General features: G+C 44.4%; 1 protein-coding gene across 1 annotated transcript in view; it reads left to right on the top strand.

Annotated features, from left to right (window-relative positions):
• LOC308073402 (ephrin type-A receptor 6-like) overlaps positions 1-22,633 on the top strand; it is a gene marked incomplete at both ends in the record, with an annotated part of 339,472 nt that extends 316,839 nt beyond the window's left edge. Inside the window, 8 exons of the mRNA XM_080412276.1 lie at positions 1,980-2,105; positions 3,008-3,193; positions 10,648-10,709; positions 12,496-12,705; positions 14,697-14,846; positions 19,507-19,700; positions 20,953-21,102; positions 22,519-22,633. Of these exons, the coding sequence (XP_080268402.1) occupies positions 1,980-2,105; positions 3,008-3,193; positions 10,648-10,709; positions 12,496-12,705; positions 14,697-14,846; positions 19,507-19,700; positions 20,953-21,102; positions 22,519-22,633 (1,193 nt within the window). The remainder of the gene's footprint in view (positions 1-1,979; positions 2,106-3,007; positions 3,194-10,647; positions 10,710-12,495; positions 12,706-14,696; positions 14,847-19,506; positions 19,701-20,952; positions 21,103-22,518) is intronic.
• Between the last annotated feature and the right edge of the window lie 613 nt (positions 22,634-23,246).

Below are 23,246 nucleotides of genomic sequence, written 5' to 3'. Positions count from 1 at the left end.
TTAACTCCAATCTTTGCTTCTGGGGGATTCTACAAATGTCTTCTAAATCCTACGTTTTTTGAAAAAAACGTATGTTACTATGTCAGTGGTTCTCAAACTTTTTCATGTCAAGGACTCCAAAATGTATATGTATTTGGCCGCGGACCCCCATATCAAAATATGTTGTTCCAGGGACCCCCCCAGAAGCAAAGATTTGAGTTACAAATGTACAAATGTTCGCTTAAAAAAATTGACACATTTTCACGATTTTTTAAAAAAATAGGAAAAATGTAAAACAATGCTTTTTAGCTCAAATCTAAAAATGACACAGATGCGTTCCCGGTCTAAATGGGTTAAGACACTATTTTTTCTCCTTGATTTCTCTCTTACGATGATCTCAATATGGAGTTTGTTCTGTGATTCAAGTAACGGTTTAATACTTTTGTGCGCTCTATTAGGGGTTTTAAGGTCAATCTGGAAAAGTACATTTTTTATTGTAACGTTTTACTGCTTTATATTTAAGAATATAGTTCATGTCTATGTCTTGCTTCCCATGTTGTCCCCTGACCTGAATAAGCTCAGTCCCAAATTACTCTTACCCCAAATTACTTAGGCTCAGCCCCAATTACCAATTGACTTCGATTCAGCCCCAAATTATTTATAGTCAACCCCAAATTACTTTGACTATAAAATGTTCAGTATTAAAAAGACAGTGAATGCTGCTGCATTCATAACAAAAGTAAACACCATCTCTCTCCTTGTCTGTCTGTCTGTCTGTCTGTCTGTCTGTCTGTCTGTCTGTCTGTCTGTCTGTCTGTCTGTCTGTCTGTCTGTCTGTCTGTTGAGGTTTTCATTTCTAGTGTAAAGTACACAGTCAGATAGAGGTATGTGCTGCTACTGTTAATGTGGTGTCAGGGTGAGTAAGCTGCCCATATGGAAGAGTGGAAGACATCACATTCCTGCTCTGAGGTCAAGGAGCAGCTGCTGTTCGCTGAGTTTGAATTTGACCTGAAAAGCTTTTTCTACCTCACCTGGGGTTTCAGGGATGTGTGGGTGTGCCTCCAAAAACCATTCACTTACATTTAACCACCTGAACCACAGCATTCATATTCTGGGGGGAACATTAGCCAAAAATAGCAAATCTAAAAGCTCACAACGCGTCGCAATCGTGAGCTTGTAGATCGACTGTTTTTGGTAGAGAGATTTGCTTTAGACTGGAAAAAATTATTGTGAGTGAACTTGCGTTCAGTTTACTAAGTGTATAGACTGAGTGTTTAATATTTAGTTTATTATTATGTTTCTGAGACGTTTTTTGTTTGTTTTGGCCATTTGTTAGACTTTGTTAGACTCTTTGTTTTGTTCTTAACCTTGCATAGATTTTGTGTTTTCATGTAGATTAACAGCTGTTTGTTTAGCTCCTTGAGTGTGTTTTCACACACTGTGAACCCTATAGCGTCCCGATTCTGAGCATTGTCATAATGGGCGAACATTTGGGGACAATACCAGATCTACAAGCTCTTGTGGCTTGTGCTTGTAGATTGTTTGTTTTAGGCAAAGAGATTTGGTGTGGAGGGGGAAATGGAGGCGACCAAATGTAGATACAGTACCTAGCGGACCACAGTAAACAAAGTATAGGGTTTAATAGTAACCTTGAAATTCATATTATCCGTGTCTTTCTGTCTCTCTCTGTCTCTTTCTGTCTCTCACACGCACGCATGCACGCACCCACACACACACACGGGGCAGCCATAGTTGATTGCAGGGTAAAGAGTCTGCCTGGGAAACCGAAGGCCACAGGTTAGAATCCCGTCCCCGGCTATATGTGTCGACGAGGTGTCCATGAGCAAGGCACTTAACCCCTAACTTCTTCCACCCCGAGCGCTCAGCAGAACCATGTGACAGCCATCAGCTGGATGAAGCTGAAAACGGAATTAACCAGGTCTCTCTCTCTCTCTCTCTCTCTCTCTCTCTCTCTCTCTCTCTCTCTCTCTCTCTCTCAGTACCATTCCCAGGTATAAAGACCTACGTGGATCCGGACACCTATGAGGACCCCAGCCAGGCCGTGCACGAGTTCACCAAGGAGATCGACCCCACGCGTATCCGCATTGAGAGAGTCATAGGAGCAGGTACACGCACAGCACAGCACAGCACAGCACAGCACAGCACAGCACACATATCCTGTGTGGGACATGGGGATCTGGCATATTAGCGCTGATAACAGCTGTGTTTAATGTGACATAGAATTCTAGCCTATATATCTAGTTCCTGCTTGTAATTGCTCTGATCCCGCTCTTGTCCCCGCGCTGAGCAAAGAGTGCTTATTTCCTCCCCGCGCGGCATCTAGCTGTCACTTCCACCGTGCGTAGCCTCGCGCAGCGGGGGAATATTAAAGCTTTAACGGCTTTACAGAACAAAAGACGGGCTAAGAATAGATTCCGTGGCTTATTTTTTTTTGGTGGAAGGTTGCAGAGACTCTTTACACGGCTGAATTATTCAGAGGGGGGAACCAGGTGGCTTCTTATAGAAAACCCAAAAGACAAAAAGCTGGGAATTGCAACAGTGCCCCCCGGTGGTTCATTTTGGTATTTCGTCGCTTGCCAACGGGAGGAAACTAAACCTAAACTGTTACTTTTTTTTTTTAATAAAAAAAGAGAGTTCCAATGGATCCAATGTAGTTATTATTTAGTCACAAAGCTCTTGTTAATACTTTTCATTGGTTCAATATTGATCAGATCCACTGCCTTCATTCACTTTCACAATTTTTACAAAATAGCAAAAAAAGGCATATCTACACAAGCAACAAGCATGTCGCGATGCAACGCATTGTGAGCTTGTAGATCTGCTATATTTGCTCGACACTTAGCATAAGATGAAGTAAAATTTTTAAGGAAAGAAAAACTGGAGATACAAGGTGTCTGCCTGACAGCGACGATTTGTAGGTGTCATACTGAGTGTGTGTGTGTGTGCGTGTGTGTGTGTGTGTGTGTGTGTGTGTGTGCGTGTGCGCGTATGCGCGTCTTCCACGCAGGCGAATTTGGCGAGGTGTGCAGCGGGCGCCTGCGGTCGCCGGGGAAGAAGGAGATCGCCGTGGCGATCAAGACGCTGAAGGGCGGGTACGTGGAGCGCCAGAGGCGGGACTTCCTGCGCGAGGCGTCCATCATGGGCCAGTTTGACCACCCGAACATCATCAGGCTGGAGGGCGTGGTCACCAAAAGTAAGAGGACAGCCTGACTGTCTACGTCAGTGTTGATTTTGACAGCACATTTTGATTCAGTTTTAGTCATAGTCTTTTGACTAAAATTCCATTTAGTTTTAGTCATATTTTAGTCATCTGAAATGTTTTACTGTTAGTCTAGTTTTAGTCGACTAAATACCATAAGATTATAGTGATGGCGTCGTAATGGCTGATTTTACACTTTGTTGCGCTCTGAAAATAGCCGAGCACAACCAAACATAAAAGGACTTGTCTTTTAGTTCTACTGAATCTCTTCTCCACTAGTCCCTTACTAACATTTTAGTCTAGTTTTTATTTGTTGACGAAATTGTCAATATATTTAGTCTTAGTTTTAGTCATCATAGCTTAGTTTTTGTGTAGTTTTCGTCAGTGAAAAAAGGTAGTCGACGAACATTTTTCGTCATAGTTTTAGTCGACGAAATCAACACTGGTCTTCGTCACTTAGACTCACTCAGCTTACCAGCTTCATCTCCGAGGAGAAAAGCCTGGTCATGACCTAATGCAGAGAGTGTCTATAGCAGGGCAGTGGTGGAAAAAGTACTAGATTCCTTTACTTAAGTAAAAGTATCAATACTACAATGTAGAAACACTCTGTTGCAAGTAAAAGTCTGGTAATCAAAATGTACTTGAGTAAAAGTACAAAAGTATTGGCATCAAAATATACTTACGTAAAAGTACCGTTTCACAAGGTATATGTATTTGAAAATAGCAGATCTACTAGGACCACAATGGAAACAAGCCCTCCAGAGTTTTTGTTGTGTTTGTATCCTTTTGAATTAATTTTCAATAGTAGACAGACAGACAGACAGACAGACAGACAGACAGACAGACAGACAGACAGTCAGTCAGTCAGTCCAAGCAAAGTCGATCCAAAGCGAATCCATTTATCTGATACAAATTATAATGAAAAAGAAAATAATTAACACATTCCACGCCAGAGTTTAATATCATAATGTACTCACCAGTGCCAGCGATTTATTGTTGTTGTTGTTGTTGTTTTTTCACGTCGCCACAGACCTCGCTAAATACCTTAAGATCGCGCGTTAAACTGTTTGTAGACACACAGGGTAGCTGTGTGAGTGGCCCAGAGAAGACCGTTTCGATCGGCGATCGGCCATTTTGAAGTTGTCGCGGTTTATGTTAAACAGCGATCAGCGAGGAGAAAAACAACAACCGAGAAAATGGAGGATTAGGGAAAGATTTAGAGTGGAAGCGGGTGGGAACGAAAATCTGAGTTAAAACATCGTCTATGCTGCCATTGCCAGCGATTCCGAGAGTTTTCACTTACCTTTGAAAAATCATAGAATATTTTTCTTCACATGACATTTCTATTTATTCCTAGATCAGGGGTTCTCAAAACGTTAAAATTTCTCTGAGAGTGTACAAATGGAACCAAATGGACCCGTAGGGGAGTTACAGACCTCTAAGGGTCCATTTGGAACCCCCTCAAGGAACCCTGAGAGTCCCTGGACCACACTTTGAGAACCACTATGACCTCGATCTTTTTAAATTACACACTGGTATCGGATCGGTACTCGGTATCGACCGATACGCAAGTTATGGGTTATCGAAAATCGGTATGGGAAGAACCATATGGTATCGGTATTCGGTACATCTGTAAACATTATATATGAACACACCATGTACAAAGTGGATGAAAGCACCACGTTTTGCACAAGGCTTCTCTGTAGGATCTACTAGATACAGTGGTTCAGGATTGAATCGAATCGTTAACAGACGAGTCGTAATGGAATTGTGAGGCCAACGAAGATGCACACCTCTAGTAACATCCACATAGTCCACAAGGAAAGGTAAATCCACATAAATCCACACAGTCCCCACAAGGTAACATCCACATAAGGTAAATCCACAGGAAAAGTAATCCAGAGAGTGAGTGAGTGAGTGAGTGAGTGAGTGTGTGTGTGTGTGTGTGTGTGTGTGTGTGTGTGGGGGTGTGTGTGTGTGTGTGTGTGTGTGTGTGTGTGTGTGTGTGTGTGTGTGTGTGTGTGTGTGTGTGTGTGTGTGTGTGTGTGTGTGTGTGTGTGTGTGTGTGTGTGTGTGTGTGTGTGTGTGTGTGTGTGTGTGTGTGTGTGTGCGTGCGTGCGTGCGAGTGGTTGTTAAGCAGCAGTATTTTATGGGTAACCAGCACAGCACAACATATGGTTAGTTTTACAGACGCAGTATAAAGAGACACGGAGCTGTGAAGATAAATGTGTTCCCTGAAGACTGCCCCCCCCACATCCGACTGCTCAAACACACGCACACACGCACGCACGCACGCACACACACACACACACACACACACACACACACACACACACACACACACACACACACACACACACACGATGTCATGTGACACATTAAGCAACAGTGGAGTATGATTTAACCACATGAACCCTAGCATACAGTACTAGCATCCCTGTTCTGGAAAGGGACAACGGACTACGGAAGGGACAATATGAACATTTCATGTCAACGGTTATTGCGAGCCAAAATAATTGTGATTAACCATGTTATCGCGGCAATCAGAAAACACTCTTAAAATGCCACTTTTGTTAACCACTTCTGCATCCATATTCTGTGGGGAACATTAGCCGAAAATAGCAGGACTACATGCTTGCTTCACAGCCAGCTCATTGGCCTTGTGGTTAGAGAGTCCGCCTTGATCAGCAGGGAGACCTGTCAGCATCGCCCATTATGTCAGGCAGCCACCTCCCTTACCTATTGCTGTCAAACGCTATACCATCCATTGCAGCATGGCATGCAAAGAGCAGACACACTCGTCCCAGTTGCAGATAAGGACAGCGTGCACATTCTGCATTATTAGTGTGTGACATTAGGTGTCACATGGACGGACCACGTCAGAAACGTGGACCTCTACGGGGGCCTACCACGGGTCACAGACAAAGTCAGAGAGAGGAGGATGAGGCTGGCAGGGCACTGCGTCAGAAATAGTGGCAAGCAAACTGACACTGTGGGAGCCAACCCAGGGCAAAGCCAGGAAAGGCAAGAAACGCTTCACCTACTGTGGCGCGACAGTTTAGCTAACAACACTGTAGAGCCCTTGATGCTAGACAGGAAAGTGTGGAGGGGAGCGATTCAGGAGTCCCGAGTTGGTGTTGGCTAGGCCGCACTCTCGCATCGCATCATCGCATGTTCATTAGTGCATCTGTCATGGTCCCTCCAGTGGTCTGCCACGTCACTGCCCTCCACCTGGGTAAAGACGTTGGTGATGTAGAAAAGTAGTGATGCAGAATGCTCTGATTCAGACTGATATGACACGTTTTAAATGTTTTCATGTTGAAGTCAAATAAGAAATACTATTTTATTTTGAACTGTAATTAGTTCTCTCGACATACATTCATCAATTATTTTACTGCAAGTGCAAACGTATGGACGCAGTGTGTTTAAAGTACAGCAGTAAGGTAAAATGGTTAATGACTATGAAATTACTCCAAACATGCATTGCCAGCCTGTTACTAAACCACACATGTTTGGTGTGTAGGCATAGATTAGTTGTTATTATATGAATCCAGTGTATATTATATTATAGTTTACAATGTGTATTCTCCCTCATTACATACTGTATTCTCCCTCATTACATACTGTAAAAATGTCAAACCACAAACATACTGTAACATCTTTACTTCCTGTTCAAAAGTTAAGTTCTCACTCTACTGGATGACAAAGAGTTCTGTAACTCTAGCAAAGTCACGTGTGTGTGTGTGTGTGTGTGTGTGTGTGTGTGTGTGTGTGTGTGTGTGTGTGTGTGTGTGTGTGTGTGTGTGTGTGTGTGTGTGTGTGTGTGTGTGTGTGTGTGTGTGTGTGTGTGTGTGTGTGTGTGTGTGTGTGTGTGTGTGTGCGTCTGTGTGTGTCTGCGCACATGACAGTGTGACAGCTGGTTTTGACATAGAGAGTGAGTCATCAGAACAAGCCATTCTGCGTGGTTGCTTATCCAACAGTGCACCAAACTCTCTCTCTCTCTCACACACGCACACGCACGACAGCCTCAATTCACAGTCATATAGAGAGGCATTTTGTTTATTGGCTGCATTCGGTCTCTGTCTGTCTGTCTGTCTGTCTCTCTCTCTCTCTCTCTCTCTCTCTCTCTCTCTCTCTCTCTCTCTCTCTCTCTCTCTCGCTGTCGTCCGTCCATCTGTTGTTGTTGTTGTTCTTGGGAGACTAATTAAGAGGGAGAGTTAGTGTGCTGTGACTGTCACTTTACCTGAGCAGGGAGGAACAGGTGACACCGGGCGACGGGAGGCAGAGGAACAGGTGCGCTTGTTTTCCTTCACGCACCGCGCCGCAGGAGCAACACATCCTGCCGGCAAAGAACTTCTGCTTATTAGTTCAGGACGGCTGTGCTTCATTCTGCCACGGCGGTGCCGTGTACTCTAATGAGCTTCATCCTCTGGTGTTTGTACGGCGGGAGAGAATGGCTTTGATTGGATGATGTGTTTCAGTATAAAGGACCAGTGGTGCAGTGGTGACTTTCGTGGTATGCTATTTTAATGACGTCACGCGCACGTCACACTACAGGATTTAGCAGGTCACACAATGGACCATCGATATGCATCCAGGCTCATTCCTATGCTAATTCACGCCTGGTGACACTCTGCATTGTAAACTTTGTTTAGAGGTGTGAACTTAACTCTTCAACTGCCAGAGTAATAGTGGGACACTGCTGCCAGCGAAAACGAGCGATTTTACTGACCTTTGAAAAATAGTGGAATATATCCGTGATCGCTGTCCTCATGGAGATCGCCTCATTACACACACGTGAACCCCGACAGGGTGATTAGACCCCGACGTGATTGCGGGATAATGACCCGCTCCCCATTGATTATGGCGCTTATTACACGGCTACTTCATAAAACTATTAATACATTGACCCAAGAGTAACAACAAAACAAAATATTTCATTGCTTATACGGTAATGAAAGCATTCCATTGATTTATGCCAGGTGACTGACCTTTTCAAAAACATTCTTGAGAGCAATGTTTAGCTGTAAATTACATTGTGTGTTTGTTTACATAGCTGCTATGCTGGATAAGGCACAACATCAAGCAACGCAGATCGATGTGAGTCAGGTGCTCTTTGATTAGACAGCGGTCTGTTAGTGAGTTCAGTGGTCATTATTATAAAAATATCAGACCGCTGAATTCAGTGATTGACCAATCGGAATCAAGCATTCAACCAATCCGTGTAATAATATGGCATATGGTGGACCGCTCCTGTTTCAGCAATGACATTTGAGAGTATCAGTGTGTTTTAGGACAAAGGCTATTATGAGGCAATGTTTGAGATGATGACCTGTGGAGGTCAGATTGCCTACACCTATGTAGTTTTTACAGGAGTGTTCTAATACACACTGTTGTAATACATACCTCCGAAGCTGTGGCTTCAGAAGCCTCATTCTGTGTGTGTATTCCATTCTCTGAGCTCTGTGCCCTCTGGGCACAGCTGTTCTCTGCCCGCTCGGATTGACTGACCTTGGTTTGACCAGCGCATGGACTGAATTCTAACCCCCCGGATGCTAGAAAGAGGTGAAGGGTCAGCATAACCCCAAAGCCCCTGAGTTGATAGAGGATATAGGAGCCCTCAAGGTTACCATAGCTAATACGTTGTATTTGTATTTGATTATATATTTTTTTACTCTTCATTTATCCCAGGGAGGTTCACTTGAGCACGAATGCTCTTTTTCAACAATGCCCTGCTTCGCAATCTCTCACACACACACACACACACACACACACACACACACACACACACACACACACACACACACACACACACACACACACCTGGGAACTGAGCAGTACAACCACAGTCTTATACTGTTGTACTGGGAGCTGGGGGAGGGGTGAGTGTTGGTCATTTACTTACTTCCCCACCCAGATTTGTTCCGCAAGTCCAGGGAATCAAACCAGGAACAGCCACAAGAGTGTTCCTCTAGTCTAACCTATAGCATGGCACTGCCTAAAAGGTGGTTATCCATGTGTTGCGTCGTCTCATTTGACTTACATTTTAGTTGTTACATTTTCAGTGTCTTTCTTAACCACTTAAACCCTGTAGTCTCAGTGAAACAGACTTGAGTTACAACTGTATTCGGGCCGCCTTTTTCCCGTCTACACCAAATCTCAAAGATTTGGTGTAGACTAATCTACAAGCTCAAAACGCGTTGCAATGTGACGCATTTTGAGCTTCTACTCAAAGTAAAGTAAGTGCACCATGCCTCAAAATTGTACTTGTACAATTGCATTGTATGTAACTGTGTTTACATAACAAAACAATAAAGAAAAACCTGCAGACACTCATTGGCCTCTCGCTATATTTTGGTGTTTTCACTGTTTGTTTTGGAGCGTTTTTGAGCAACCCAAACAAACCAGAGGGCAGTGTGTTTCTGCAGGTGGCTGATGACTGCTTGTATAGAGGGAAATGATGGGTTAAAAATGTAATCATTTTGTTAGGTAAAGACATGGGAAAGTTGCATACTAAGCCTTTAAGCACAGTACAGTAATTGAGTTTAATGTTCTATGTTACTTAATTTCCACCACTGTTTCTGACACACTGAGTTTACTGTGATCATGTTTCATACAGTAACAAAATGTTTCATGTTTTCCTGGAATAACGCTGCTCTCTCAGTGAGGTCGCCCACAGAACAAGATCAGGTCTCAACCACTGGCTTCCGTTTGAAGCTCACAACACGTCGCAATGGGGTTTACAGTGTTTTAAGTCGTGTTGTGGTGCAGACGTGGAGATGTGCTGTTGGCGTCACTGTGTGGCAGATGTATGTCTGACTGCACCATGTCAAATACATGTTATATAGTCTCTAAACAGATTACTGTTTGGTACATACAGTACATTGCACTGCATGTCAGAATGATGCAATAAAACATTACAACGCTTTGAAGCACATTGACGATGCCGTAGTTTTATACACGTGTGTGTGCGTGTCAATAGACCTAAGCTCGATTGGCAGAGCTGTTGTGGCCAGGTCTTGTCTGGGGCACTACACTTACAATTAGGAAAAGATTCAGGTTGGGACTATAGGATTAGACATTTAGACGTTAGGTTTAGGGGTTGGGGCTGGAGACATGCCTGATTTATACTTAGTTGCACGCCGGTGTTGCACACCGAAAATAGGCAATCTACAAGCTCCATGTGCAGCTTGAAGATCTGCTACTTTCAGCTTCAGGGTTTAGGGTTAAAAATGGCCTCAATTAGTTTTCTTCATAAAAGCTGTGTTTATGTCCTAACAACTAGTAACACACTGTGTGTGTGTGTGTGTGTGTGTGTGTGTGTGTGTGTGTGTGTGTGTGTGTGTGTGTGTGTGTGTGTGTGTGTGTGTGTGTGTGTGTGTGTGTGTGTGTGTGTGTGTGTGTGTGTGTGTGTGTGTGTGTGTGTGTGTGTGTGTGTGTGTTTCCAGGCAGACCAGTGATGATCGTGGTGGAGTACATGGAGAACGGTTCTCTGGACTCCTTCCTCAGGGTGACTTTTACTTTTTAATGCCAGCTATTAAACCCACTGCCTTCATGTTAGACATGACATTGTGTTTCATTGTATGAAATTGTGTTGCAGATTGAACTATTTCATAGAAAGCTTCAGATCTAATTAAAAAAAAAGTTCCTATCACACAAAGATTTGGCGGACCCCCTGTAACTCTGAGGACCCCCTAGGGGTCCCGGACCCCCTGTTGAAGACCCATGTGTTAGTTAGGTTCAGACTGAACGTACTGCGACCTTAATCTGATGAGGAGAACACAGCAGCATGAATATGGATGTATATCGTCACTGTTGGGTGGAGACCTTGTATGTCCAAAACCGCTCCTTTTTTATTATTATAAATAGTGAATATAGTCGATCTACAAACTCACAACACGATGCTTCGTGACGTGTTGTGAGATTGTAGATGTGCTATTTTCACTACTTTTGTGGGACACTATTCTATGATGAAGTAGGTCCTTGATTTATATATTAAAACATAAAATAAAATAAAAAAATATGGAGATGCGAGGTTTCTTGAACGACTATTAACCTTTTTCCACACTCTCTCTCTCTGCTTCAGACTCAACTCCTCTCTTTCTCTCTCTCTCATGTTTTGGCGTCATTTCATAAAAAAGTGTGGCAAAAAAGTGACCACATAAGCCTGATTGAAATAGCTAAAATAGCCGATCTACAAGCTTGTAGATCTGCTTTTTTTTCACCTGTAATGACATGCCCAAAATAGGGAGGCCAGTTTTAAAGTGATTAAAGGACGACTTCACCCATTTTCAACCTTATCTTCATATAATTGGTCCTCACTAATGCTCATTATAATATGGTATAATTGTTGTCTATTCACTCTGTGTCTCAGAGGAGGGCTGTTCAGAAACCCGCCTACCAGTGACATCATCAATGGGGAATCCAAGTTAATAGAAACTGCAGGCTTTCTATTCCTGGAAAGTGGAATGGAAGCCATTGTTCTCGCGTTAATATACATTTTTTCACTGGTACGCGGGTTCCTGAACTGTCCACAGCCCTCCTATGAGACACAGACAGACCATTTTAATGAGCATTAGTGAGGACCAATTATATGACGATAGGTTGAAAATGGGTGAAGTGGTCTCTTAACTCTTTCATTGCCACACTTACCGTAATTTTTGCACTATAAGCCGCACCTGAATTTAAGCCGCAGCAGCTAAATTGAATGATTTGTACATATATAAGCCGCACTGGACTATAAGCCGCGGGTGTAAAATCCATAGATTTAGGAGGTCCCCTAGTGGCAGTTAGCTGTAAAAATCCATAGATAAGCCGCACCGTTATATAAGCCGCAGGGTTGAAAAATGGGGAAAAAGTCGCGGCTTATAGTCCGAAATTTACGGTATTTCAGACTGTGTCGTCCCAGTGCCACGAAAAAGGTGCATTTTTCCTCCGTTTGTTTTTTAACATTGAAGTGAATGGAGCAGCAATTTTTTGGATAGCGTTATCTCCTAGTTCCTTTGAGATAAACAAAGACCAAAAAGACAAAAAAAAAAGACCAAAAGACAAAAAATGAGTTAATGAATGTATGATTGCTGAAAGTAAAGAAAGTAAGCAAGTGTCTAAATTTAGTGTTGATCTAAAATCAGATTCATCTGCAAAAAAATCATTCAGAGGTGGATGAAACAATGAATAAAAGACACATTTTTAGGTTAAATGCGAAAGCCAGGGGGTGGGTGGCAATTGAAATCCCCTGGAACCCCAAATGACACCCCTGTTTTTTTCCCCCCTCTCTCCAACCTTTTTCTACCAAGCAACACGACGGCCACTTCACGGTGATCCAGCTGGTGGGCATGCTGCGGGGCATCGCGTCGGGCATGAAGTACCTGTCGGACATGGGCTACGTGCACAGGGACCTGGCCGCCAGGAACATCCTGGTCAACAGCAACCTGGTGTGCAAGGTGTCCGACTTTGGCCTGTCCAGAGTGCTGGAGGACGACCCCGAGGCCGCATACACTACCACGGTACGAGCCCCCCACTGCCATGCATACACTACCACGGTACGAGCCCCCCACTGCCATGCATACACTACTACGGTACGAGCCCCCCACTGCCATGCATACACTACTACGGTACGAGCCCCCCACTGCCATGCATACACTACCACGGTACGAGCCCCCCACTGCCATGCATACACTACCACGGTACGAGCCCCCCACTGCCATGCATACACTACTACGGTACGAGCCCCCCACTGCCATGCATACACTACCACGGTACGAGCCCCCCACTGCCATGCATACAACTACCACGGTACGAGCCCTCCACTGCCATGCCGGTCCACAGGCATTCTGACCTGGGCTGAGCCATTATGTTCTATTAAGACCTTTTTTTAATTTCTTTGGCTATTTTAGAAAAATCGTGAAAATGTGTACAAATCTTTGAATATTTATATTATTTTTAAAGCAAACATTTGTAAAATATTTTGTTCCAGAGACCCCCAGAAGCAAAGTTTTGAGTTACAAATGTTCGCTTAAATAATTTATTCAAAGATCTGCACAAAAGGTTCAAGATTTTTCAGAAATAGCAGATCTACAAGCTCATAGTGCGGCACTCTGTGCCACGCTATGAGCTTGTATATCTGCTATTTTTGAATAGCTCAAATTTAAAATGACACAGATGCGTTCCCGGATTGAATGGGTTAATCGAATAATCAAGAAGCGCGTGTTTTTGGATGATTGCTATTGGATGGAAGTGGAGCGAGGCTGGGTCTTCACTCAGTAGAACCCAATCGCAAGCCTCGAAAACATACCCCGCTTTATCGTCAAATTTAAAATGAATGGGACCACAATTTACAAAAACGCATAATCATGATGCGGGAAGAAGATTTGAAACTAGCGATTGAAAAAAAAGTATTTATGAAAGAGTTTAGGTAATAAAGTTGCGTCAGGTCACCATTGACTCCAATGGAATGAATATTCTTTTGCGGACGGAGTAAGGGAATCAGTGACACCTTCTAGGCCATTAATGAGAGCTTCAGCGCTTTCATGACTTCCGTATTGGCCTTATTTCCAAGAGCAAATGCTTGCCGCCTAGGGTTCTAACATTATTTTTTAATGTGTATTACCATAATAAAGCATACAGCACCTTTAATGGCGTGAGCCAGCCGGCAGGCAGGCAGGACATAGCTGTTCCTTCTGCCTGACGTTTGTAAAAAGCGCTGTTTTGCTTTGAAAGGCTAGTTTGAAAATAAATCACCCTGTTGTTGTTGTTGTTGGGTGGGGTGTGGGTGGTGGTGGGGTGGGGTGCGGGTGCTGGAGGGGATGGAAAAAACCTTTGACTGGAATGTCATTCATTTATGTTTCATGAGGTGATGATGTATTCATGCCGGCCTGTTGCAAAATGCTCACAAGGTGTTGTTCTGAGGCGAGTGGTGTTTAATTTAATTCACCAGCGCTTCTCAGAATACACAAATAAAGTGCACGTAGCTGTAGTGCTGACGGTTAACATTATATAACACCAAGGCAGCCCTATTTTGGGCATGTCGTTCTAAAATAATGTCAAACGTAAGGAATTTCTAAAATAAAAAGAACAAAACAAAACAAAAAACTAATATAGCCGCTCCGCAAGCTCACAATGTGTCATGGTGCGACATGTTGTGAGCTTGCAGATTGGCTATTTGCTCTTTGCCGTATGATGAAGTAATTGAATAAAAAGATATAGGAAATTTGTGTTTGGTAGATTATATCTCTTTTATAACAATGCTTCTTGGCAATAACTTTTAAACCGTCGTTGTGAACATCGTTTTTTGTTTGATTTTGTCTATACATTATCTTTTCAGACATTTGACCAGTTAAACCCTCAATACTGTGTGTGTGTGTGTGTGTGTGTGTGTGTGTGTGTGTGTGTGTGTGTGTGTGTGTGTGTGTGTGTGTGTGTGTGTGTGTGTGTGTGTGTGTGTGTGTGTGTGTGTGTGTGTGTGTGTGTGTGTGCGCGTCTGTGTGTGTGAGAACAGGGGGGTAAGATCCCCATCAGATGGACCGCTCCGGAGGCCATCGCCTACAGGAAGTTCTCGTCAGCCAGCGACGCGTGGAGTTACGGCATCGTCATGTGGGAAGTGATGTCATACGGCGAGCGGCCGTACTGGGAGATGTCCAATCAGGACGTGAGTACCGCATGCGCTCAATGAACACATGGATACCTTTATTGATCCCGTTCAGGGGAAATACAGACGCCAGAGTAGTATTAAAATTCTATTGTCTTTTTTATGTCCAATGTATTTTTATTTAAGTTAATGAAGTTAACATAAGCATAACTACTTTTCAGGATTCCAATTAAAAAATAGCACCAAAGAAAACTGGATTCCAATTAAAAAATAGCAAAAATAGCAGATCTACAAGCTCAAAACGAGTCACACTGCGATGCTTTTTGAGCTTGTAGATCGGCTATGTTTGCTACTTTTGTGTGACATAAAAGTTAAAATACAGAGAGACATGCAATGTGGCCCTCTGGAGTGAGTGTGGAAATATAGTGGCCCTCTCCATCATCAAAGTTTCCCACCACTGGTCTGGTTACATTAGACTAGGGTCTATCCTATATTAAAATTGCCTAATGGGTGGACAGTGGACTGTGGACGTCACAAACGTAACATGTGGACTTGGGAGGCGTACCGTTGCTCCACTCCGCACCAAACTTGGCACAAACACTTTTCAGAAGTCTGCCATGAAAACACAGTAGTGTTACATCAGTGTTTAACACTATGACCATAACTCAGTGATTGCTCTGATCGGCACAATACAGGACTGGATTTTCAGGCCGCGTAGTGGCGTGAAAATCCAGTGTGGTTAACATGCAGTATAGAGACTTGAGAGACATTTCTAAACTGATCACACATCATCCTCAAGGGGGCAGCTTAGCGGCCTTAATGGTGCATGTAATAATAGTCATAAATCCTGCACACAAATTAGCGCTCGTTCGTCTGGCTCATACTGACTTTTATGCAACGATACATTCTGGTCCTGACAGCCCATAGGGGAATACACATTTTACATTACGATGGTTTATGGGAACGAAGTGATGATCGTACTGTAGCCCTTTCCTAACTAATGGCATAAATAAACAACATTTTTATGATTATGATATCGTTGCGGTCGGGCGGAAACCTTGTATCTGCAAAAACCTGTGTTCCGATGGATCCAATGTAGCCATTATTTAGTCACAAGCTCTTTTTATTTATTTATTATTATTTTTTGCTTTTTACACCCATTTTCTCCCCAATGTAGTTGTTATGCCAATTAGTTCCTCCCCACACACATTTGTGAGTTGGCACTGTTGTTGTATCCTGCTGACTCCCCTGCCACTGAGGAGCCCCCACCGGGAGGACGTATACAGCTTACGTCCTACTCCTCCCGGCCAACACTCCCTGCTGACAGGTGCCGCCCCCAGCCCGTAGGAGTATGTGCAGTGATATCACCCGCTTACCTCCCCCGAACACCAATTGTGTTCGCGTAGACGCTCGACAAAGCTGGATGCACCACGGTGGATTCGAACCCACAACCTCCGCGGTGGAGGGCAGGCACTTTACCTGAGTGCAAGTTCTTGTTAATACTTGGTTAATTACTTGGTTCAATATGTATACAAATTTAAACGTAGCCAACTTAACTCAACCCGGAGTCCCTATATTTTGTGAATGACATTGTAGTTTTCAAAAAGTTTCATAAATAGCAAAAATTCACAACATTGAACCGGGTGTAAAGGTGGACAGAGTCCTCTTTAAATCGTATGAACTGAACGAGGTTCACAACAAGGTTGGCGATACAAAATAGCATACGTCTCTGTCTCTGCGTCTGTTTAGTGTTTACATGTAATAGCCAAGGCTCACTTCCTGTCGGCTTGGCGCCTTGCATTTACCGTAATGCCTGCACTGGGCCGCAGGCGCATTTGCTACCCTATATGACACCGGGAATCTTCCGTTTCCCAAACGGCCGCTCTACCACCTGAGCCACTGTAGACCTGTAGAATTGGTCCCCTGCCCACAGGTTGAGAACCACTGGGCATTTAATTTATGAAAAAGTATAAAAACACGAAATGTGGAGATACAAAGTTTCTGCCTGACAGCGCCGATGTGCTTGCTGCGGTTCCGTGTGGCGAGAGGGAAATAAATGAGAGAAACAGACGATGCGCGTACGGGCACAAAAACACGGCACTTTGTCCTATGAAGGGGCAGCAGCCGGGGCACTGAATTGGCATTTTCAAAAGTCCAATTGTGTTTGGTGGATGGTGAGATGGAAACCAAGAAAATGAGAGATGCACAGAGAATGACTGAAAAGGAATAAAGGGGTTGAGGTGAGGAGAGAGATAAAAGCATAAAGGAGAGAGAGAGAGAGAGAGAGAGACCTTTGCAGTGCAGTCAGAGGTTGGCTGATCCCAGGTCTGCGGTCAGGGGATTGGAACGATGGCTGGAAGGAAGACATTCATCCCTCTCCTCACTGAGTGTGAAAACCCCTCCTTAATCCCCTCATCCCTCCCTCACACACACAAAGTCTCAGGGTTTGGCGGGGGGATTTTGTGCTTTTTGGGAATTGCTTAGAAGTGCTTTTCCACGGCGTAAGCCTGGGCCAAGCCACAGTGTGCTGCCTCCACAACTCTCATGCACGCACGCAGGCACACACGCACTTACGCACGCACATACACACACGCGAGCGCACATTTGTATTACTATAATAGTGAGGGCATAACTTTCAGGGTGCCGATTTTACGAATGCCATTTTTTACACTTTTTGTCATTCTTAACCCTAAACTTATAAAAGCTAAAAATAGCAGATCTAGATTTTTTTTTTGTGAGGACAAATTCTACAATACTTGTGGGGGGACAGTAAGGCCCTCACAAGTATTGTAACTCAAGTACACACTCGCACGCACGCACGCACGCACGCACGCACGCACGCACGCACACACACACGCACGCACACACACACAGCTCTCCACGTTCCCACACTTCTCTTACATATGGCACACGGATACACAGAGGTGTGCCGAACGTTAAGACTTCAAATCATCGGCTGGCTTTGAGCTCCTATAGCATGGATTGATGTACAGGCCTGTTATACTTCTATAGCATGGCTTCATGTACTATAGGCCTGTTGTACTTCTATAGCATGGCTTCATGTAGTGTAGGCCTGTTGTACGCCAGCTGGTTGCCTTTCTGGGAGCTTATTGGCTCACACACTGACCTCGGGCGAGAGTAACACGTGTAGCATAGGAGAGAGAGAGAGAGCAGAGCAGAGCAGAGTGAAGCCAAGCGTTGCTGTAGGGCGGAAACCTTGTATGTCCAAAATGGTTACTTTTTCAGGAAATCAAAACAAATATTGCCTGTTGCTTGCTCTGAAGGATCCAATATAGTTATCATTGTGTCACAATATCTTGTTAATACTTTTCATTGGTTCAATATTCATGAAACCCACACTTAACCACTTTCACTTTAAAAGGTAAATAAAATTGAAATAGCAAAGAATATTCTTCACTTATTCTTTTCTTAAATAGCGGCGCGTTGAGAGCCTATAGATCGACAATTTGTGTTACTTAATGTGCGTCGCTTGTGTGTGTTTGGGCGCCTGAAATATTTATTGTAATTGTAGATTAACTCAAGGCCTTGTTTTTTTGCCTTTGTTTGAGATACAATGGATACAAATGACTTTCATTGTGCTTGGTTTATCCCACCTGGTTAAAAGGCAGGCCGCATGCTACAGGTGTAGTGGGTCAGTTTGGCTTGGGGCTTGGAGGTGACAACACCAGGGAAGAGCTCCCAGGGTCCTAGATAGAAAGGGACATTTACGAACACGATTTACGTCTATGCGAACACAATTGGCTCGTGTTTGGGGAGGGAAGTCCCGCAGGGAGGGTGATACTGGTCATTGCATTTACTCCTATTGGCTGGGGCGGCACCTGTCAGCAGGGAGTGTTGGGCGGGAGGAGCAGGACAAAGGCTCTACGTCCTCCCAGTGGGGGCTCCTCACTGGCAGGTGAGTCGGTAGGATACAACAGCAGTGACACCCCGGAGATGTGTGTGGGGAGGAATTCATTGGAATAAAAAAAAAAAAAAAAAACACGAAAAGTTGAATATATGGAGATGCGAGGTTTCTGCCCGACAGCGACGAACGTCTCTCCCTCTTGAGAGAACAAACAAACGTTTATCCTTGCTGGAAATGGGAGATGTCGAGGCTTAGGGGGTCTCAGACATGGATGCTGCTCATGCCAGCACAGCAGGACTTAAACCCACCTCACATCAGACAGGAATACAATATATCCCCCTACCGGAAAGATAGAAACCTTGTAACTTGTATTCAATGTTTTATGTTTTTTTATTTATCTTTTCTTTTTCGTAATTAATGCTCCAATTCGTCTTTCGTGCAAAAGTAGCAATTTCTCACCCCTATGTTATACTTTGCTGTAATTCCATGCATAGAAATATCTCAACGATAGCGATTGTGTAAATACTTCAACATCTTTTATAATTTTTTTTATGTCTTAAAAAAATTTAACATTTTTTTTTTCATCTATAACAATGTGCCCAAAATAGGGATGGCAGGTAGAAAGTGGTTAAGACAACTGGGAAATTGTGAATGCACACTTCTTTGACTTAACCTGTGATCCTAGCTTACTGATGCACTACAGTGTCTCTCTGCATTCTATGTATGTAATTACCTTACTTATTGTAAGTCGCTCTGGATAAGAGCATCTGCTAACACCTAAATTGTAGTTGTAATTCTCAGCTAAATTAAAATCTCTGTCTGTCTGTCTGTCCGTGCGTGCGTCCCCCTGTGCAGGTGATTCTGTCCATAGAGGAGGGCTACCGGCTGCCTGCCCCCATGGGCTGTCCCGTGGCTCTGCACCAGCTCATGCTGCACTGCTGGCAGAAGGAGAGGAGCCACCGGCCCAAGTTCACCGACGTGGTGTCCTTCCTGGACAAGGTGATCCGCAACCCCAGCACCCTGCTGCCATTGGTGGAGGACATCCACAGGTAAACACATACAAACCCCCAACACTCTGTTCCCATTGGTGGAGGACATCCACAGGTAAACACATACAAACCCCCAACACTCTGTTCCCATTGGTGGAGGATATCCACAGGTAAACATACACACACACACACAAAATAAAAACCTAAAGAAATCCGACTACTTGTTTTTCTTTCTGGTTGATTTCTGGTGATAGGTTTGGATTTTTTACAGGGGCCAGTTCCAAACTGCAGCCACCTATAAGTGCTCTTTTAGAGCGGTTTTGAAGGAGAGTAAGGATTCACACTTTTTTATGACTGTTGGTAGGGCATTCCACATTTTGGTGGCATAGCAGTAGAACAAATATAAGCCAAATCTGGGTTGAACGTGATTTGTGGAGCTCCCTTTGGTGTTGTGTTTGTGGACGTCTTTGACGTTTTTGATGTAGTTTGATAGGTGATACATGGGTGTCTGTGTGGTGTAGATCTTGTAGACCAGGCTCATTGCTAGTTGCTGTACTCTGTCCTCTACCCTGAGCCATCCCACCCTAGCAAAGTGAGGAGGAGTTAGATGAGTTGTAGGTGTAAGGCCAAGCAGTAGCCTGACCAGTTTGTTTTGGGATGTCTCTGGAGCCTTGTTTGTAAGGCCTTTGTGGTGCTATGGTACCATGAGGTGCATGCATAGTCGAAGTGACATTGGATGAGTTCTCCTGCTAGAGTCCTCAATGTATTCCTACTAACCAGTGAGGATATCCTGCACAACAATCTTGTTCTATGATTGCATTTTTGGATTACTTTAGTGTACATTTTTTCACTGGAAAGATTTGCCTCTAAAATGTAACCCAGGGATGTAATTTCCTCTTTTCTTGTGATCACATTGTCACCCACTGTTACTGTGAAGCCGTCGGCCTTGCAGAGGTTTATTTTGGACCCAAAGAGAATTGCTGTTTGTGTTGTGAGTACATGCACACCGAGTGCGATTATAAGGAGGTGATGAAGTGACTTTATTATTTTCCGAAACGACGAGTCAATTTCTCAGCGTGAATAAAATCATCAGCCTGTATGAATAGAGGCATGACCAAATTAAGTGTGTGTGTGTGTGTGTGTGTGTGTGTGTGTGTGTGTGTGTGTGTGTGTGTGTGTGTGTGTGTGTGTGTGTGTGTGTGTGTGTGTGTGTGTGTGTGTGTGTGTGTGTGTGTGTGTGTGTGTGTGTGTGTGTGTGTGTGTGTGTGTGTGTGTGTGTGTTCTCGTTCGTTCGTGTGTGTGTGTGTTCCAGTCTACCAGAGTCTCCGGGAGAGGTGATGGATTATCCCATGTTCATCTCCATTGACGACTGGCTGGACTCCATCAAGATGAGTCAGTACAAGAACAACTTCATGGCAGCGGGCTGCGACTCCCTGGACTCCGTGGCCAGGATGAGCATTGAGTGAGTATACAACACACATCGTCAGTGAGAAATGACACCAGGGCTGCATCACCACAGGACCCCCTCTTTCTTTAGTGTTTTGCCCAGTGGTGTGTTCTAGGTTTTTTCGGAGAGATACGATAATCATTCCCTGCACGACATGCGCGTGGTCGTGGAGATACGCTAGCACGTTTTCAATGGATAAAATGGTTAGTAGAGGGCTTCCAAGTGGAAGTTTGAGGTTAGGTTTAAGCGTAGTGAGGTTAAGGTTTGGTTTTAGTGTGAGGTTAGGATTAAAATATGTTTTGCTCTGTTGCACTGGCTTATCATCAGTGACTCTTTAAACTTTAAAAGATGTACTTTTTTTCTTTGGCCACCAGATGGCGGCCTCAGAACTTGGAAATAGTGGGCCATCAGGTGGTTAAAAGCAAGAGATATAAGACCAGTGAATACTGTAAGATGTATTCACATAGTATACACATACCAAGCACAAAATGTTATGAGATGGGGGTCCGCAGACAAATACATATTAATGTGGGGGTCCTTGATATGAAAATGTTTCATAAATCACTGGTTTAAACAACATTAGTAAGCAACTACGCTTTAGGAACAAGGCAAAAAAAAAACACTTATAATAAGCGGACATGGCAACACTGGCACTAGTCATTTTCAGACAGGGTTAACCACTTAAACCCTAGCCTCGGTCCCAGCCTCACTCATCTGCGAAGAGAAGAGCCTGGTCACGACCTAAATCAGCGAGTGTCTAGGAAGTCCTGAGTGGACAGGATTTCCGTTTCCCCCGGAAACGATATTTTTCGACCAATCACAACACTCGTTTTCACGGAGAATGTTAAAAGATTTGTAAAGCATCAACGTCATTTCCTTGGGCGGTACTTCCGCCAAATTCAACCATTTCCGGTTGTCAACTTCCTAGACAACCAACATCCCAGGTCTTGCCCAGCGTGCTTAAACCCTGTATAATAATCGCTTGACGAATGTGCTAAAATAGCCGATAAAAAAACTCACAACCCTTTCAACCCTTTCTTAGGCTTTCACAATCCAAAATTATGATGTCTTTGTTAATAAGACCTGTTTAACATACTGTAGGAAAGATTCAATTACACATTATTCAAAGGTGTGTGTGTGTGTGTGTGTGTGTGTGTGTGTGTGTGTGTGTGTGTGTGTGTGTGTGTGTGTGTGTGTGTGTGTGTGTGTGTGTGTGTGTGTGTGTGTGTGTGTGTCTGCCTGCGTGTGTGTTTATGTCCATGTGTGTGTTGTGTGAGCGTGTGTGTGTTTATGTCTGTGCGTGTGTGTGTCTATGTGCGTGTGCGTGTGTTTATGTCCGTGCGTGTGTGTGTGTGTCTATGTCCATGTGTGTGTGTGCGTGTACGTGTGTTTATGTCCGTGCGTGTGTGTGCGGTTCCCCTCTCGCCCTAGAGATGTCAGGCGCATGGGGGTGGACCTGATCGGGCATCAGAGGCGGATCGTCAGCAGCATCCAGACGCTGCGCCTCCAGCTGCTCCAGGAGCAGGAGAAAGGCTTCCATGTATGAGACCGCCCCCGCATCCCATCATGCACTGGGACGCATGGACAGACGGTCTGGACGGGAGCGAAGTCTAGACGGACGGACAGACGGACAGACAGTCACAGCCTGTGCCTCAGTCACCCCCCCCCCCTCTTCCCCCAAAACCCACACCCCAACACACACACACATGTACACACACACGCACACACACGCACACGCACACACACACACACACACACACACACACACACACACACACACACACACACACACACACACACACACACACACATGGGCACACTCACACACACAGAGAGGCCGCCTCAAGGACTGTCTATAAGCCGATTGGATATTGGGACTATAGCTATAGCGAGCCGCCTTCCCGTCCAATATCAAAGGAGACTGTTTTATATGCCCCCCCCACTAGGAGCCCCCTCCCCCCGCCCCCAAACCCCCCCCCCCCCCTCCCTTCCACTTCCGCCAGACGTCGGCAGAGACAGACAGACTCTCAGAGACTGGCCCCGCCCCAACCACCCTCACTCAAGGGGAATGTATTTTTGCCTTGTTGCAGCACCAGTAACTTCCTGTGTGGAGCGGCGAAATATTAACGTAAACGGTAAACCGTCAAAATGTTCAGTGT

This window comes from Gymnoscopelus braueri (genome assembly GCF_963280865.1).
Source record: "Gymnoscopelus braueri genome assembly, chromosome: 18".
NCBI classification, from domain to species: domain Eukaryota; kingdom Metazoa; phylum Chordata; class Actinopteri; order Myctophiformes; family Myctophidae; genus Gymnoscopelus; species Gymnoscopelus braueri.
The sequence above is the reverse complement of the archived record's forward strand: the minus strand, read 5'-3'. Positions and strand labels throughout refer to the sequence as shown.